This window comes from Chaetomium strumarium, assembly GCF_033439665.1.
Source record: "Chaetomium strumarium strain CBS 333.67 chromosome Unknown B0T15scaffold_1, whole genome shotgun sequence".
NCBI lineage: Eukaryota > Fungi > Ascomycota > Sordariomycetes > Sordariales > Chaetomiaceae > Chaetomium > Chaetomium strumarium.
The window spans coordinates 3,214,634-3,232,391 of NW_026944429.1; the positions used below are offsets into that span (position 1 = coordinate 3,214,634).

General features: G+C 56.9%; 5 protein-coding genes across 5 annotated transcripts; 2 read left to right on the forward strand and 3 right to left on the reverse strand.

The window, feature by feature from the left end:
* Positions 1-239: 239 nt before the first annotated feature.
* B0T15DRAFT_32628 (uncharacterized protein) lies at positions 240-4,161 on the reverse strand. Its single transcript, XM_062864120.1, has 2 exons — positions 3,376-4,161; positions 240-3,265 (listed from the first exon to the last, which is right to left on the reverse strand). The coding sequence occupies exons 1-2, from the start codon at positions 4,050-4,052 to the stop codon at positions 403-405; spliced, it is 3,540 nt and encodes a 1,179-aa protein (XP_062726089.1). The 5' UTR covers positions 4,053-4,161; the 3' UTR covers positions 240-402.
* A 1,304-nt stretch (positions 4,162-5,465) lies between these two features.
* Positions 5,466-8,062, reverse strand: B0T15DRAFT_425660 (uncharacterized protein; the record flags this gene model as incomplete). The annotated part of the gene is made up of 3 exons (XM_062865636.1): positions 8,053-8,062; positions 6,702-7,901; positions 5,466-6,653 (listed from the first exon to the last, which is right to left on the reverse strand). The coding sequence occupies exons 2-3, from the start codon at positions 7,893-7,895 to the stop codon at positions 5,466-5,468; spliced, it is 2,382 nt and encodes a 793-aa protein (XP_062726090.1). The 5' UTR covers positions 7,896-7,901; positions 8,053-8,062.
* A 388-nt stretch (positions 8,063-8,450) lies between these two features.
* B0T15DRAFT_506998 (6,7-dimethyl-8-ribityllumazine synthase) lies at positions 8,451-9,234 on the forward strand (the record flags this gene model as incomplete). The annotated part of the gene is made up of 2 exons (XM_062867623.1): positions 8,451-8,653; positions 8,838-9,234. 2 exons carry the CDS (start codon positions 8,451-8,453, stop codon positions 9,232-9,234), a joined length of 600 nt encoding a protein of 199 aa, XP_062726091.1.
* Positions 9,235-9,435: 201 nt separating this feature from the next.
* On the reverse strand, positions 9,436-12,557 carry B0T15DRAFT_32753 (uncharacterized protein). Its single transcript, XM_062864123.1, has 2 exons — positions 12,173-12,557; positions 9,436-12,106 (listed from the first exon to the last, which is right to left on the reverse strand). The coding sequence occupies exons 1-2, from the start codon at positions 12,400-12,402 to the stop codon at positions 9,637-9,639; spliced, it is 2,700 nt and encodes an 899-aa protein (XP_062726092.1). The 5' UTR covers positions 12,403-12,557; the 3' UTR covers positions 9,436-9,636.
* A 3,376-nt stretch (positions 12,558-15,933) lies between these two features.
* B0T15DRAFT_481718 (uncharacterized protein) lies at positions 15,934-17,632 on the forward strand (the record flags this gene model as incomplete). Its single annotated transcript, XM_062866046.1, has 2 exons — positions 15,934-17,272; positions 17,379-17,632. The coding sequence occupies 2 exons, from the start codon at positions 15,934-15,936 to the stop codon at positions 17,630-17,632; spliced, it is 1,593 nt and encodes a 530-aa protein (XP_062726093.1).
* Positions 17,633-17,758: the final 126 nt, after the last annotated feature.

Consider the following 17,758-nt stretch of genomic DNA (forward strand, 5'->3'; position numbering starts at 1 on the left):
CCCAAAAAGGAGCATGTACAAAGTGAGTCGAGTACCTGCCCACCGATACACCCATTTTGCGCGCCGACGCTAAACATCCAAACCAGATGATATGCAAAACACACCAAGACGCCCTGAACTGTACAATCGCAGGAACATGGAGATTACCTGCCGTACCCAGTCTCGTCATGAACTGAACCACCGTGGCTAAGCCGATTTCCGGCGGAGCAACGTAGTTTTGCCCGCTTATCGGTACCAAATTCCCATTAAGCGTAGGAGCTAGACAAGAGTGAACGGAAAAGAAAATAGAGCGGATCATCCACCCATACCGTACCGCCTGAAAGTGGGCGTTGGAATCGGTATAGGGGATCATGCGATCGGGGGGTGATCGACGGTGATAGTCGAATGAGGTATCGAGCCGTCTTAACGTCTCTCGTTAACCACCTCAGCAGAACTGCCGAGTAGGTCCACGTCACGATCAACTCTGTTGATGTTACCTTGGTTGACAAACCCATAGCCGGGCTCGCTGTCACCATGGCCGTCTTGTAGATCGACCTGGATGAAGTCGTCTGTGAGCCCTGCTGACGAGTTCGATAGCCGTTCCTGTGACGGAGTGCGCTCAAATGGCAATCTGGCCAAAGAGGGTGCAAGGGTCGATGGGCGGCCCGACTGCGGTTGCTGCGATTGCTGCGGTTGCTGTGGTGGTGAATCGCGATTTTGGGAGCCATTCCAGGAAATTCGTTTGGAACTCTTCCGTGGGACCTCCGGAACTGGCAGGTCGCTGTCCAAGCCAGACTGTGAGGCTTCTTGTATCGTATCTTTAGCTTCTTTTTCGGAGCTTACGTCCGCCAATAGCGTCCCGACTTGCGGCGTGTTTGTGGCGCCGACTTCGTCCATATCATCGTCGATGGAGCTCCTCTTACTGTTGAGGGGCTCCCGCTCTGGCGATGTCACGTTGGCTGGACGGGTGCCCTTCTTCTTCTGCTTCTTCTGCCGTTCCTCATCCTCGTCGTCCGACTCAATAGGCCCGTTACGCAGCACACCCATCGCCACCGGTATTCCTTGAGGAGGAGCTTCGTCCTCGAAATCAACGCCCCTAGTGCGCATTGCAGGCGGCATCCGCGAACTTCTGACAACCTCGAACCCTTTCCCCTTGTCCTTCCCTTTCTTACCGAACATGCTCCGGAACCAGCCAGCGGCGGAGGCCATAGGCGACGTTGGGTCGGCAGGTCCAGTTCCAAGCTTACGGTTGGGTGCACCCGACTTTAGCCTCTCGCCTCGAACTCTGTAGTAGAAATCAACCTCGCGGGTTGAGTAGTCGGCTTGTGGGGCGAAAGGAACAACGACATAGGGAGCGGGCGTGCCGTCCCTCGATATCTGGGTGCCAAGATCCGCAGGGTCGCCGACGGTACCGGTTCCGGCCATGCTGTGGCGCTTTTGCGTGCCCTCTCCGGTCCGCCATGGCCCAGCCGTCCTAGAGGTGGGTGATGATGAGGTATCCATGGTTGACCGGCGCTGTCTCGGCGGGCGATAGTAAGGATCTGGCGTCTGCAAACCAAAGCCGCCCGGGTGGCGCATGGCTTGTTTGGGAGAGGGCAGGTAGGAGAGCGTGCTGGCGTCGCCGGGGGTGGTTGGTGTGAAGGAGCTCGCACCGCTGTCGAGGTTGCGCGGTGGCATGTCAAGGCTCAAGCTGTCTAGAACAGACGAGCTCCTCTGGCGGCGGTGCATGAGCATCCCAATGCTCCCACCTGATTCGCTCCGAAGACGGCCGCCCGGCATGATGTACCCAGTTCTAGAGACCTCATCAGCATCCAGCATTGCCGAGGTAGACAGCTGGCTGTGCCTGGACGGCCCGTTCTCCCGCCGCGACATGCGTCGCGACAACTGCCGCATCCCAAAGATCTTGGACAGACCACCCCTGGACTGCCCTCGGACATCGTCCCCGCCAGCGCCGAGCATACGGGCAACGACCTCAACAAACGTCTGCACGGCATTGAGGAGGAAGCCAAGGACGAGCACAGCGGCGTGTGTGACAAGGATGGCATAGCCGATCCAGCCTTTAGGGCCGTCCGTCACTCCCAGGGATGGGATGAAGGCCACCATTAGGAGGACCGTGACGAGGCGGATGCCTGAAAAGAGCGTGTGGTAGGCGTTCATGGAGGTGGGAGAGTGGAATGGCCGAAAGGCATGAAGCGTCAGGATCTGTATCACCTCACAGATAGCGAGCAGGACAACCTGGGCTATCCCAGCAGGCTGGACGGCGCCAATGGCGATCCCGCGAACAAAAGTGAGGAGCACCGGAATTAGCGTGAACGCGGCAGCCTCGTCAGAGTAGGTATTGTAAAGCGGGCCATAGTAGAGGAGTGTTGGCAGATCGTCGAACAGAAACGCCCTCGGCTTCGTAGTCGCGATGAGGTAAAGCAGCCAACCGGCGAAAACGATGATGATGACCAACGTGAGAACCGCCAATACGACCGTGTAGGCCGGTGAGCCGCTGGCCACAACCAGCTGGAAGGTCGACAGGGCTACGATCGGGAGCAGGAAATAGTTGAAAACTATCCTGATGACATTTCCAATCGTGAAGGGGAAGTTCTTGGACCGGAGGTCTTCCTCTGGTATCTTCTTCACAAAGCGGTACAGCCATTGGGCCAGGAACCCGGCCTGAACGAGCACAATCATGCCAGCGATGATGGCCAGAAGCCAGACCATCATGCCGGCCCAGATGTCGTCGACGTTGCCCATCCCGGCCAGCTGGGCGAGTGTTTGTAGACCGTAAGGACCGTCGGTCACGTAGATGCCATCGCGCACGCTGATCCATCCCGGTTCGTCGCTCACGAAGCTCTGGTTGAACATGAGGGTTGCCCATGACCCCTGGCTGACGATGGGCTGATAGAATCCCGGGTAGCTGAGCGTTAGACCGCCGGTGAGAACGACAAATTGTATGTACTGCAGACAGTCTCCAAAGCCGGGGGTGACGAGGCGAAGAAGGTCAGGATCCCGGCCATAGTTGGAGCTCCAATGGAAGATGTCAGCGGCGCCCCACGGGCTGTAAATGGCGGCGAAGACAGTGGCGGCGCCCACGAAAATCAGCACGAGCAGCGGCAGATATCTCAGCGTCCAAGCTAGGTCACCCAAATCTGGCGTCACCGAGGTTGAGACGCAGCCTATGTTGGTGCCTCTGGTGTCCCCGTAAATGATGATGAAGGTGGCCGTGAATGACGTAAAGGCGTAGGAGGAATAGAAGTCATGGCTCATGGACACGGACGGCAGTATGTACGGAAGCAGGCTGGGACATGGTGCAGGTCAGCATCGCTAGTCCAATCTGGGTTATGTGGAATGGAACGAGTAGTTCCGGGAGCACTACTACTACTAGTAGTAAGTAGCTGGCAAGCTTACCTTGAGTTGGCCTCCACGAAGACTGGCGCAAGGGGGCACGAGCCATTCACGAGCGATGTGTTGCAAAAGTTTGTATTCTGGCTCCAAGGCTGGTAGTTGAGCACCTCAATCTTGCTATAGAGCGTCGTAAGCTTCGGGTTGGGCACGTTTGGCTCTGGTTCATCCATGATCTTCCCGTCGGTCTTGCTTGGGTCCTTCCAGTCCGGACTCCCCGCCGGCGGCAGCGTAACGTTGGTGAAAGAGCCCGTCACATTCCCCCACATGGTCACACGGAGCGTGTGCTTGGGATCTGTCGCGTCAAACACGGCATCAACCCACTGGGGCACCCATTGCAGCGGCGTCGGGTCGTTGTTGATGTAGGACTCAGACAGGCAGTTTTCGAAGGACACGGCAGCAGCTGCAACGGGCCGCAGCAACGCGGTCAGCACCAGCATCGGCCAGACGAATGCAGCCACCGCCGGAGACCGGGGACGGCAAGATCGGGTGTGTTGTCGTCCAGTAGCATTGGTCAACTCAGCAGCGCATTCTCTCTTCGCGGTAGCAGCGGGCGCGGAAGCTCTAACGCAGTGGGCATAGCCAGAAGACCGGTGGCGCCCTCGGCGGTTGCGCCGGTGGGCACCGCATGGCTCGGGTTCGGAGTCGGAGAACTGCGGACCAGAAACATGGACTGTCGGCATGATGGAGTTTTGGGCCGGAGATGGCAAAGGCGTCGGCGGCCGGCGGACTCGAAACTGCCGGGTAGGCGGAACGAGCGACGGTTGTAGGTGCGACGGGGCGCCAAAGCGTTGGGGCAACAGCACAAAGGCAGCAGCGGCCTACTTGCTGTGCATCTTGGACGAAGCCCCGTGAACCGCAGCGCCTTTCCAGAAACGCTTGCTGGCGAGACCACGAGACGATGGCGGAGAACGAGTGGGATTTGTTTTGGAGGAGGCCTCGATCTCGTATATCAGAAAAGCAGCAAGAGGATGATGGATTGGGGATGGGCGGTGACAGCATGGATGCAGCCCCGTTGCGCTGGCCCACTTGTGGACAGGCTGATCGGCAGTGCCCCCACTGCGCTGGTTGGCTGCAGCATATGGGCTGACTTATTACTACCTAGGCGGTTGACGCACAGGGTTTGTGGCATTCATGCTGCAGAAGCTTCCAGGTTCTGTGAACGGTTACCGAGCCTCGCTGCCAATTCCACCGGTTGATCCAACACGAGCAATTGACGGAACGGAGGCCAGTGCGACATGCCGTTGGACATCTCCGCCGTCATAACCATCATATCCGGAGACTGTTATAGCTACTAAACAAGGAACACGATCTCATCGTGCCAAGTCGTCTCTGTGTCGCGAAAGCCATCGGCCCAATCAGATGCCGTCATCTGTTACGGTATCTGTGTGATTCGGGTCGACCCAACATCCAGTGCCTCTGACGCATGCAGACATGCACAGTACACTAGCAATCTTCAGCGGCACTTTGGAATCTTTGGTACATAGCTTCAACAAGGCGTGTATGCGGCGTGGGAGGAACAGAGCTAGGTCTGTTCCAAGCTTGACCCCAAGCTCGCTGCTCGACTAACAACCAGCAACGGCAAGCTGATACTACTAGTACCTGGTAGCTACTGTAGGTAGTATTTACCAACCTTGCTGGAGGCATTGGACCAACTACTTCAGCTCAAAACCAACTCTTCAACTGCGGCGATGCTGTTTTGCTATGACCGGATGTCTCTATTATCTGAAGTTTAGGGCTTATACGAAACCTTGCTAGGGACGTTCCCACATCAGCTAGCCCAGTACTTGCGTTGAGTTCTCCCTAGCCCACATCTCGAGATGCAGCTAACTCGTATGAGTCGTATTGCATGTGCACTGTATATAGTTGGGGCTATGCTTGTGAGCTGTCAGCAACGAGCTACATGTGCAATAGGTGGGTGTCGACCTCCACAAATCACGCCCCAGTGGGTGCATATGTCCTCAATACGCTATACGTGTAGCCAAGTAAGCAAGTGCGAATAAAGCGAGGGAAAGCCATCCCTCGCCCCTGGCCAAATACAGCAAGCTTCCCTGGGTTTCCATCCCCATCTGCCACAAACGCGGCGCCGGCTTCGCTCACGTTGCCACTGCACGCCCGTGGCTAATGTGGGCTAGGAGAGGTTCAACTAGCTTGGCCTTCTCCTCGGGACTGGTCAAATCCTCAAACGCGCCTCTCAGCTTCCCATCAACGAACCAAGTGTCGAACCGAGAGACTTTGGTAAGCAGCTGTGCCACTCGGTCTACGTTTGCCCTTACTGTTATCAAGAGTGTACATGTCTGTAGTTCGTGTGGAATCGTCTCGAGGGGTAGCTGCTCTGTCTTCGTTCTCCTCGACTTCCTCTGTGGGTTCTGTGTCCCGAGACGTTGTTGCTTGATGAGCTGCGCCCTTGCATCATCTATTGCCGAACCTGGCCACTGCGTCTCTTCATCAGGCCTAGTATCTCTTTCACGGCCGGCGTTGATGCCAGCAGGGCCCCCAAACATGAAATTCCCTTCTTCGGACCACAAACGATGTGCTGCAGCCGAAGCCGAAGTTCTTATGCGCGGGTTCCGACTGACGGGCTCTGACAGCAGCTGGTTGCCGTCAAGTCTAACTCGATCATGGTGCCCTTGCCGCCTGTTGTTCCTATCGAACGATATCTGAGCTTGCACCAGGCCGTCTGAGCGCCTCGCGGGTCGTTGGGCTCGGCGTTCCCCTGAGCTAACTGCGTCGTAGTCGTATTCACGGGGGGAGGACGTCGGCGGGCTCTGCAGGACGTGATTCCGGCGCGACCGGGTTCGGCGGTTCGAGGACCAAGCGGAGCTGGCGGATGCTCGGTGTTGTACGTGGCCAAGAACATCTCGCAGAGACTTGCCTTCAGAAGCCGGATGGTCAAGGACTTGGTGGCTGGGCTGAAATTCCAGTCTGTCACCCGCGCCCGAAGCCCTCGTGGCCAGCGCCGAGGTTCCATCGGTGTCAATGGCCGAGCCGTGCACGGGAAGTTGTAATGGAGCTTGTTGGCGAACCTCCTGTTTCCGCTCGTTGGCCAGCGGGTCGCCTCTCCGGTTGGAGCTGGTTAGCCTGGCGATGGACCATGGGTTTAGGCCTTCTTTTGAAGATTGGCCCTTGATAGCTTCGCTCATGTCATCTTCGGGCCCAGAAGCCGGGACCTCGTCGGCTCCCCGTTGTGGGCTTTGTTCCGCATCAAGGTCACCACTGTTGTCGCCACCGTCCATATCTTCAAGGCTCGAGTACATGTCAACTTTCCACGATGAAACCGTATTCTTAGAGTGTCAGTTGAGCTAGGTGATAGGTACCTAGGGTGAGCTCACCAGTGGCGCTAAAGGACGGCTAGGAGGATTAGCGGACACGGCAGAGGGTGTCTCACACGGTGACCGTTCACAGCCGGCTACGACCGCGGGTACAGATGGACGAGGCGAGTCGCAAGGCTCAGGGACAGGGTAGACAAGCGAGAGAAAGGATTCAAACTGATCAAGAATGCGTTGTTCGTCCTTGAACAGAACATCGTCCTTCGACGGCTCGACGTTGACATCGTAAGTGCCTGGTGGACAGCGGATATTCAACCTGATGAAGGGTTCCCTGGGCACGTCGTCTGAGCGAGACGGGTTGAGAGAGACTCCCATTCTCTTCTTGAAAATGGAGACGAGCTTCTTAGCCGTACCACGCTTTGCAGAAACCGGTCTGGAGTCCACAGAGAGGAAGGCACCTTTGTTAATCTTGTCAGGGTCAGCGCCGGGCCTTGGCAGGAGCGCTTCGCACACCAGCGTGTTGGTAGGGTCCGCGTCTGATTGTGACTCTACGCCAGGAAACGTCCTGAAGGTGCACTGAGACGCGAGTGCGGTGCCGAATAGTTGCATGGCCGCCTCTGTGACACTTCCGCCCGGCACAGGGGCGTAAGACCACGACAGATTTGGACTCTTCAGCACTGTGAATCTCAGCCTCAGCCATGGTCTTGTAAGGGCATAAGACTGTAGTAGTTCCTGCATCTTGGCGAGGTTCCTTGCCGCTTCCTTGACGGCAACCCGTAGTCTAACGGGAAGGCCCTTGAACAGCCCCGTAACGCAGACAATGGTGCCTACTGGAGCAGCAGCATGGCGTTGTGTGCCGATGCCACCCCCTTTTGCGAGGGAGACCACGGCAGCGACGGGCTCGGATGAGACTCTGCTGATCACTGAAACATCCCCCAGGCGGTTGGCACTTGCCAGCGCAACTCCGCGGAATCCAAGCGTGTTCCCACCAAGGTCATTCAGTTCATCAAGGGACCTAAGCTTGCTCGTGTGGCCTGGGCGGCCAAGAAAGTCCAGGTCATCCGGGTGAATACCACGGCCATTATCCCTCACCTCAAGTTTGTCGACCGTGTTTTGGGAGACTAGGATTTCGATGCAGGTGGCTCCGGAATCAATGGCGTTCTCGATGAGTTCCTTAAGCAGGAGCACCGGGCTGGTGATGACAAGGGATGACCCAAGCCGGCGGACGCTATCCTCAGGAAGAGGAGAGATTGGCATGCTGAACTTCGAAACACAATGTCGCAGTAAGAACACCTGAGAGAAAACAACACACTGGAGGATGCTGGAGACGATGAAATCACGCATTCACCATGGCGAGGATTGAGGTACGATCAGAGAGATGTAAACAAATGCTCTGAGTTGGAGAATACCTTACCAACTCCGTCAAAGCACCGGCTGTCCGAGGTGAAGTTCGCACCCCCAGTCACCATGTGACATCCGAGTCTCCTGATATGGAGGACCATGACTTGTCCCACGAAGGGGAGGAAACCAGGTAGGGAAGGAGCTCCCCAGGTGATTGACGTTCAGGGGTTGCAAAAGCCGCTGACTCAGCGATCTGGAAGCATCAAGTTCAGTTGGAAGCTTCGCTCAACATCAACATGGAAAGTGGGGCAGTGTTTTCATCCATTGGAATGCCCCTCACTGTTTGTACTCCGTACCCGGACCTCATTTAGAAGCTATCAACACCCATCATCACCCTGGGAAGTTGAACCCCAACCTCAGCCGGACACACGCTGCACTCTTTTTTAAGCTACTAAGTAGTACCTAGACAACATGCACACCAAAGGCCCCGCCCCGCAGCACCACGATGGCAGCAACCTGCGCATTGGCATCGTCCATGCCCGTTGGAATGACACTATCATTGAGCCTCTGCTCGCCGGCACAAAGGCCAAGCTTCTCGAGTGCGGAGTGAAGGAGGCGAATATTGTGGTGCAGTCGGTCCCTGGCTCATGGGAGCTACCGATTGCCGTTCAGCGGTGCGTCTTCACTCCGCCATTTCCTCCTCCCCATGAACATCATCATACATCACTCCGGCCCGTTGTCCCTTTGGCTTGTTGGCTCGCTTATTATCCCTCCGACGCACACTCTGGAACCACACCAGACCTCCAAACGTGATCGTTTCCACACTAACAACCTTTGTACGATGGACCAAAACAACAGCCTCTATGCGGCCTCCCAAGTACAGTCTTCGTCGGCTGGCAGTGGCGGCTCGGCAGGGGACTTGCTGGGCAGCTCGACCACCGACCTGACAACTCTGTCGGCCACGGCAGCTTCGACGGGGCCATTCGACGCAATCATTGCCATTGGCGTGCTGATTAAGGGCGAGACAATGCATTTTGAATATATTGCTGGAAGCGTCTCGGACGGGTTAATGCGTGTGTCTCTGGACACCGGCATACCTGTCATCTTTGGCGTTCTTACTGTTTTGAATGATGAGCAGGCCAAGGCTAGGGCGGGCATCACCCCGGGAAGTCACAACCATGGCGAGGACTGGGGCCTGGCGGCTGTTGAGATGGGCGCGAAACGGAAGGCCTGGGCAGCCGGCATCATCGAATAGAGTGGGATTCCACCTGGCGTCGAATGTTAAAGCAGTTTCTTCCCTGGGAATTCAAGAATTACTGTGAGGGGGGCTTCACCCTCCAGGGTTACCCAAGAAAAGGACCGGCTCTTGTATATTGGTATTACCACCTAGATTAGCGCGTGTTATGTCTATCATGCATCCTCTGGCGGGCCGACCAGCAGAACAGGATACCAGGCTCGTCTCCGCCACAGCCATCGGATATCGTCCTGTGCGACTGGCGCCCCTGACCACGTACAGAATATACAAACGCGAAGAGACCCTTGCTTCGGCTATACCCAAAAAATCCCACTCCCCCCCTCCAAAAAAAGAAAGTCCGTACATCCCTTCATTGCCCTCGAAACCCTCTCGTCCGACATTAGTGTTATCGACTTGACATTATCAGTTGATGAGTGCTCCAATATCGTCACTGATCGACTTTTTGGATTTCCATAGCGACTTCTTCTTCTCGCGCTTCGCTTTCATGGCTTCCCAGCCTTCTTCGTCATCGTCATCCGAGGTGCTACCCGACTTGGGCGCTGAGTGGCTGGATTGTGGGATGGCTCCGGACATAGTCGAAGAGGTCCGTAAATGCGACGGTCCGGTCGTTTGAGGGGGCGGTACGTGCGACACAGGACGGTACCGACCCGGAAGGCCGATGTTGCTGCGCTCCGACGGTGCAATAGACGGCGCATAACCCCCGCCTATAATACGAATCGAAGGTGCGAACCCGCCAGGCTGTGGCGGTTGTATCCAAGACGCGGAACTGGGTTGAACCATGCTCATGGTGCGCATCTGTGCCTCGCCACGACCATAGGGCACATCAAGCATTGACTCATTACCAACGAATGAGCGCCGCATTTCAGGCCCTCCCAAGCCCTGCATACTCGCGCTCGGAGTCAGACCGCCCACGGTACTAAGACTCCCAACGGATGGCGACGTCAAGTGCCCACGAGCCGTAGCCGAAGGATTGGAATTCTGGCCAGCCATCATGTTCATGAACTGCATCTGCATCTGCATGAACTGCTGCATCTGCTGGGTCATCTGGAGCTGGGCCTGGTCGCCCGGTGACAGCGCTGGCGGATTTGGATGCGCGGAATACATCAAGTGTGAAGGGATACCGGCGATCGGGTCAAAACCAGCCGTTCCAGGTAACGAGCCTGATCCATCCAGGTGCGGGCTGCCTCTCCTCATCGCGCGGTTACGCTCCTCATTGGCAATCACTCCAATGAGACCGCCTGGAGGGGCTGCTGCATGCCCCGGGGCAGCGGCGCCGCCCCCGAGAGAAAAGCTCTCCCGCACAGAATTGCGGACGAGGCCTGCGCCGACGAAGGGGTCTCTTGGCAGGTTCCTAGCGAAGGCGGGAAGCTGCGGGTTACCCGCGCCAGGCGTATCTCCAATGGCCGACATTGGCCGCTGAAAACTCGGCTGCTGGGAGGCCCGCAGGTTGGGGTTCGATGCCATGGGACTCAGACGGTTTGGTGGACGCGCCCTATTTGGGAAACCGTGTGCGGCGAGGATGGCTAGCGGGATTTCCTCGTCTTCGTCAGAATTCTCGGATGTATTGGCTGTGCCGGCCGGAGGGTTGGCAGTAGGCAGATCCGGAGTGCTGAATGACATCTGCAAACTCGGCCTCGAGGACGGACCGCTAGCAGATTCTCCAGTGACCTTCATCATCTGCTGCCGATACACTGCCATGTGAGCTTCCTGCTTCCGCCTCTGCTTCGCCTGCTGCTTGGCTTTCTCGGCTTCATCCTCGTCGTCCTCGTAGTTCACCTCGTCCTCGTCCGCATTCTTTGTACCGCCGCCTGCGAGCAATTCCCGTTCCCTGTCTTGGCGCTCCTTGTCCTTCCGATATCTCTCAAACTCAGCCGGGGTCATGACTTTGCTACTTCCTGCGGGGTTGCTGTGTTGCCGGGCGGTTTGGCGGTTGCCGTACTTGAACGACTGCATGTTGCCTGAGTCAAACAGGGTGTCGTCGTCTTCATTCCTCCGATACCCGGAACCCGATTGGTTGTCTGCCGACGCGGACTCGCCCCCTTCAGTTATGAACATGGTCACAGTGGACAACGAATCTTTCAGCAGTCTCGCTTCCTCGTCCTCCCCGTCCTCTTGCTCACTGCTGTGCTTTTCCGGTGCGAGCAATGGTCTTCTGGGTCCTACTTCTGGCGACGTACCCGGCCTCTGCCTTTCGAGCAGAGGTGAAGTGTGGCGAGGAGGTGGAGGAGGGGAGTGTTCCTGTTTCTTGGGCGAAAGCGTGGGGCTGGAGTGTCCGATAAGCTGGTCGTGGGAGTGCTGACTGCCCCACGAGTGCGGAGAAGGCTCAACTTTCGCTGCGTTGTCAATTTGAATCGGAGTTGGCTGGATCGTACGGGCTCCCGTAAGAGATCTAGGGGCGGCCGCGTGGGCCGTATACTGGTCGTTCCTCAGAGTTGCCGCACTCGCTCGCTTGTCGTTTCCCAGCACCAACTTGCCAAAATCCCCGCCTAAATCCAAGTTTAAATCATCATCCAGCCTAGGAGGAGTCACCGTGGCCGAGGTCGAGGAGGTAGGTGCTCTTGGCCGCCCGTTCGTAGGCGTTTGCATTCGGGCCACAGGAGGGCTCGGTGGTGGCGACTCGTCTATCCTGGGCGCAGTAGGAAGAGACTTCTTTTGTCCACCAAACGAGAAGGTACGTCCGGCAGCGTTCAGAAATCCGCGCGACGACTTCGGAATCGGAGGCACTGGGATGTCAGTTGACGACTTCCTCTGAGCACCGCGCCATTCATCGGAACCCCCAGTATCGGCAGAGGACGGAGCGGTCGAGGCATTGCTATGACGGGACGAGTTGTCGGTCAGAGTAGTCTTGGTTGTATTCGAAGACCCGCTCCCGCTGCAGGCTGTCAGTAAGCAGTATCCAAGACCGGCACGGCCCTACCGAAAGCAGCATGGCACTCACCGGTTCGACTTGATATCCGCAAATAGGTTATCGTCGAGTGTCACGTCAGAGCCGGTCGACTTGTGGTAGGCATGGGTCGCCGCGGCAAGCCTCACGCCGCCATCAAATGCCTTACTCCCAACAACGTCGGTGCGCTCGAGGACGCGAAAGGAGGGACCAGTCACCGCAGCATTTTCCAGGTTGTCAGCGGTCGATTTCCGCCTGCCGAACGCAACCGAAAATCTAGGCATGTAGAACACGGCCCGGCCAGGCTACTCCCTGGAAAGACTATGTGTCGAGAAACCGGCCACAAGGACAGGTTTCGCAGAGGCGGAAACGGGCTGTCTGTTGTAATGCGAGACAGCGGCCAGAATACGCTTCAAGAGGGTGGATTGTCAAACCCTACAGCTGTTGCCTGGGTCTCTCTCTCGGGATGAAACTCTAACTATGCGGAAGAAAGAGATTGGGTCAGCTGGAAGGTGGTCAGATGAATGTTTATTCCAACAGAAGCATTAGCAAGAGTGGGGCAGCCCGTCATCCGGTAGGGGATGATGAGATTGGCACTTCCCAACCTGGGATTGCCCAGCGGCTCAGCCGATTGCAAAGGGCCAAGTAGGAGGCAGGATGTGTGGCCGATTTGCAGAGCCCGATCTGGGGATTTCCTGAAGTGCGCAGTCGTCGTCTGCAACACGATTGCAGGTTGCCGAGCGACTGTCGCCAACCAGGAATTCCTGTACATACACGGCATTCCTCGGAAGCGCCGAAAACAGTGTCCAGTTCCACACAACCAATGGCTCGGGACACCGAGACAAGGAGAAATTTTGTTGCTGATGAGGTGAAAGCCCGCAAGGGGCGAAAGATTTGCACTTACCAAGCTAGGTGGGAGGAGCCAGACACAACGTCTGCTACCGATTGACGGGACTCTGTAGAAGCCCAGTTGATGTGTTTCTGATCCGGAAACTAGTCGTGACAGCGCCGTGGGAGAGTGTGACACCCCAACGTGCGGGAAATCGCCGGAAGCAGAGCACCCGTATCAAAAGGTGCAACGTGGTGGTGTACGTGCAATGAAACCGGGGCGGCAGGACCGGAGTAACGCCTAGAGTCTCGCAAGACGCCGAGAGCACGGGAGAGAGAAGGGTTTGTCTTTACAGGATATGGAAGAGACAAATGTGACAAGTTGAAGGCGACGAGATTTGGGGACGGTGACTGCGATGGCAATGGCGATGGGGAGGGAAGGAAGACGCCGACGACGAGGACGACGCAGGTGGGATCACCCAGGAACGAGAAGAGACAGCTCGGCGGTTGGCTGCGAATTATTTTTATTTTCCTTGGCCTAGCGTCGCACCTGAGCACAACACGACCCGGTGGGGAGTGGGGGGAGAGCCTGGAAAAGGCGCTATCCAAAGACGGAAGAGACAAAGCAATTGGCGAGAATCGCGCCTTCTTGTTGGTAGGTAGCGGGTCCCCCGGGCTTCCGTACCCCTGTTGCCCAGCTTCCATCATCGGCGCCAGTCCGCAACCTCAGCACCGAATGGACATAGCAAAAACCACGACAACCTCAGCAGAGGCCTCGGCGTCGCTAACTCCTATATACCACAGCGAGACACGCATGGTTTGCACGCGATATGCTCAGCAGAGCAGAAAGAGGCCTCGCGATGCCCGTTTACCTACTAACCTACCTACCTGGATACCTCAGTCTGTTAGATGTCAGAGGCCGAGGAAGTTGTCAACCGTGCCGTCAGGGGCAGGTCGCCTAGAGTATAGGTACGTAACGTTATACGTATAACATACAATCATACATATAATATTGTATTGTACTATAGGGCGGCAGCGCCGCGACTCGGACAAGGCCTGCACCAAGGATCGGCGAGGTCCACCCCTTCTTACCTTTGCCGGAGACGGTAATCTTGTATTAAACGATAGTGTTACTCTAAGCGACGTCACGAACGGCAGTTTCGGGGGCCCTTTGGTATGTAGGGTCGGTACTGTATGGGTGGCTCTGATGGTGGTTCTGGGAACCAGAGAAGTGTGTCATAACCTTGACGTAGCCTGCCCTTGGGGGAATCATTGTTTTGGTTGTGGAAAGACGTTGGTCGAAATGCGATAAACATTCTATCGAAACACTGCCCAGTGGGCGGTTGAACCGGCTCGGCCCAGGGGAAAGCTGGATGCGACGGGAGTCCAGATCGGAAAAGATCCCGTCGCAGGCCCACCTCAGCCCCCGAAACCGAAGCCAGAACCAGCTCAAATGTTGCTGTTGGGTCATTCATGCATCTTCTGAGGCAATTCGCTTCCCATCGAGCTTCCGATCAGTTTCTAGTCTACATGGAGCCATTTCACGATGCATGGACTGCGTATATACCTACTACGTGAAGTACGGATAGGTACCTACTCGTAGTTCGTTGATTGCTCTGTACTGTACCGTTGGGCGAAGAGGCACCTCAGGCTAGGTACCTTGCTCTGGCGCAGGTCATCCTTGGCTTCGTGCTTCACAGGGCCGCATGCATGTGAGGCGGAATACCTATGGAGGAACCACAGGGGATTCTTCATGTTCCCAACTGGTCAAGCACCAGCTGGGCCTTGCGAGATCCAGGTTACACCACTTGTTGGATCCGGTACATCCCTATGAGAAATGGCTTGGAATATGATTGTACACTGATTGTTTTCTCAGTCGGGTTCACGTATTCTCCGCCCCGCTGTTGGGTTGTCATGCTCGTGGAGTTTTGGCCAAATTCAATTATGGAACTGTGGAGTTTAAGTTTGTTTGAAGGTCACCAGAGCTGAACTCGTATAGGATTAACGACAAGCAAAAGTGAAGCAAAAGTGAAAATACGAGTGGATCGGCTCCCACCCAGCGTGCCGTTTGCAGGGTCATGTTTGTCATGATTTGGTGGTGGCCTGGATGCGAGTATGGATATATCCATAATGCGTACGGATTACTGACCTCATACCGTTACATATATAATGCGAGAGGCTATGAAGTACCTACGGAACGACTCTGCGTGGTATACAAAGGGATCCCGCTCAATACATACAGCACTGTGTTGTACATCCTTGGGACAGTAGAGTTGTTGGCTGAAGGGAAGTCTTCATGGATGGGCAGTGCCCTGTTTCAACCGCCCGCTGTTTCAAAACGCTAAATGTGTCAGAGCCGGCTGATGCGGGTGGCGGGGAGGGGCCCCGATGATCGCCGTGCGCCGTGCGCCGTCGAAAGCGGAGCTCTGCCGGGACCCGTCACGTTGGGAGGAAGGAAGGATGCACGAAGACGGGAACGGGGAACGGGGGACGATAGATGTGAAGCTGCCTGCATCGTCTCCGGGTATGCATCGGGACCCGCCAGCGCCAAGTCCGCCTCGAGGTTTCAAGGGCGAAAAGGTGCCCGGGCGAGTCGCAACGCTGCGTCAAGTTATCAACATGGCTGACTCGGGGACGGGCAAAAATGGTACAGCTTAGTGCTAAGGTAGTAGAAGTTCTGCAAGATTTGCTACACAGTACGGATCCGTAGAGTTCGGACCGACGGCGCCAACGACTGATAAATGACGACAGCAGGTTTATCCAAAGCCAAGCGGATCTTCTGTTTGACGCATGGTTCTGACGCTTCCGGCAATTTTTGAGTTTATACTACAGACTACTAGTACCTAGGAAGCAGCTCAATTAATTACCTACTCTGCAAGCTCAAAGACGCCTTCTATCAGCCACAGATGATTTACGAATCCCGACGCAACCCCCCCTCGCCCGTTTCCTTTCGGCAGGCAACGCGCGCGGATCCAGAGCTCGCAGCCATGAGTTCGCCCACCGTGCCGCGGGGCGCGTTCCTCCTTCTCCAGGACGAGCCGCCTCTCGCGCCCAAGGGCCATGGCGCGCTGGCGTCTTTGATTCGGCACCGCGGGCGCGAGGAGGAGGAAGCGGCCGGCGACGGGGGCGAGGACGAGCTGTCGTTGCGCCGGGGTGAGCGCCGCATGAGCGCCATCCTCAACAGCTCGCACATGCGCAGCATGCGCCTGATCGGGAACAGTAACCCGCGCTACCGCTGGGAGCGTTACTGGAAGACCGAGGCCGAGCTAGCTGCCATGCCCAAGCACATCCGCAAATACTATGAGCGTGTCAACTACCTGGTCCAGCAGTACTTGTACATCGACAAGCTGCTGGACTCCTCTCTGCCCCACGACCTGCTCAACGAGTACAACAACATGCCGGCATCGGCCTTCCGGGGCGTCGAGATTCCCGCCACCATCATGGAGACGTCGTGTGCGGCCGCCGGAGAACCCGCGCGCAAGGTCAGACGGACGCCCAAGGCCATCTATCGCCCGACCGAAACCACGCCTCTGATCTCAGCCGGCGGCGGGGCGGCTAACTGTGGCGCCATCACCGACGGCGGCGGGGACAACGACTACGACGACGCGGACGGGGACGGGGACGGGGACCTCGAGGCGGGCCCTGTTGAACCCGAGATCCCCTGGCTTGAGGACGACGTGGTCGACAGCGACGCGCCCATCGTCACGCTTGCCATCTACATCAACTTTGCTGCCAACGCGATTCTGCTGGCCGGCAAGATCGCCGTCATCATCTCGGTGCCGTCTGTCTCGGTGCTGGCCAGCTTGGTCGATGCACTGCTCGACTTCCTGTCGACCGTCATCGTGTGGGTCACCACGCTGCTGATCCGCAAACAGGACCAGTACCGCTACCCCGTCGGCAGGAGGAGGTTGGAGCCGCTGGGCGTGCTCGTCTTCTCCGTCATCATGATCACCTCGTTCGTCCAAGTCGCGCTCGAGGCCATCCAGCGGCTTGCCTCGCCCGACCACGGAATCATCAAACTCGGAATCCCGGCCATATCCATCATGCTTGGCACCATCGTGGTCAAGGGCCTGTGCTGGCTGTGGTGCCGTCTCGTCAACAACTCGAGCGTCCAAGCCTTGGCTGCCGATGCGAGCACCGATGTCATATTCAACGCCGGGTCCATAGCCTTCCCCATAGTTGGTTTCTATGCCGGGATATGGTGGCTTGATGCGCTCGGTGGCCTGATCCTGTCCCTGATCGTCATCTTCAACTGGTCGCAAACCTCGTTCGAGCACATCCGGCACCTCTCTGGCTTCTCGGCCACCGCCGACCAAAGAAACATCCGTGCGTCACATCCTCAAACCTTGCCGTTCTTGCACCCCCTCCTCCCTACCTTGTACCTTGTACCTATCTGACTGCACAGTGTATATGACTGACTGGCCGCATGCAGTGCTCTACCTGACGATGCGATTTGCCAAGACCATCAAGCAGATCCAGGGGCTGCAGGCCTACCACGCCGGCGACAAGCTGATCGTCGAGGTGGACATAGTCCTGGACGCCAGCACCCCGCTCAAAGACAGCCACGACCTGAGTGAGAGTCTGCAATACGTGCTCGAATCGGTGCCCATCGTCGACAGAGCCTTCGTGCACGTCGACTATGCCACCTACAATCTGCCGACTCACATGGATCAGCAGAACACATAGCACCTTGGGACTGCTATGACTGTACATGCTGTAACTAAACCAGTTTTGGACATGCGTTGGGCTGGAATGTCGTGGCCAGCCTGATGGTGAGCGGCAACGGATTTCTTCAGGGCTCATGAGGTCGCG

Bases quoted from the DNA above. Each gene is read 5' to 3' on its own strand.
- B0T15DRAFT_32628 (XM_062864120.1), bottom strand. From the start codon at position 4,052: ATGCCGACAGTCCATGTTTCTGGTCCGCAGTTCTCCGACTCCGAACCC. The intron at 3,266-3,375 runs GTAAGCTTGCCA...ACCATGTCCCAG, and splicing joins TTCGTGGAGGCCAACTCAAG to CCTGCTTCCGTACATACTGC.
- B0T15DRAFT_32753 (XM_062864123.1), bottom strand. From the start codon at position 12,402: ATGCCTAGATTTTCGGTTGCGTTCGGCAGGCGGAAATCGACCGCTGAC. The intron at 12,107-12,172 runs GTGAGTGCCATG...GACAGCCTGCAG, and splicing joins GCGGATATCAAGTCGAACCG to CGGGAGCGGGTCTTCGAATA.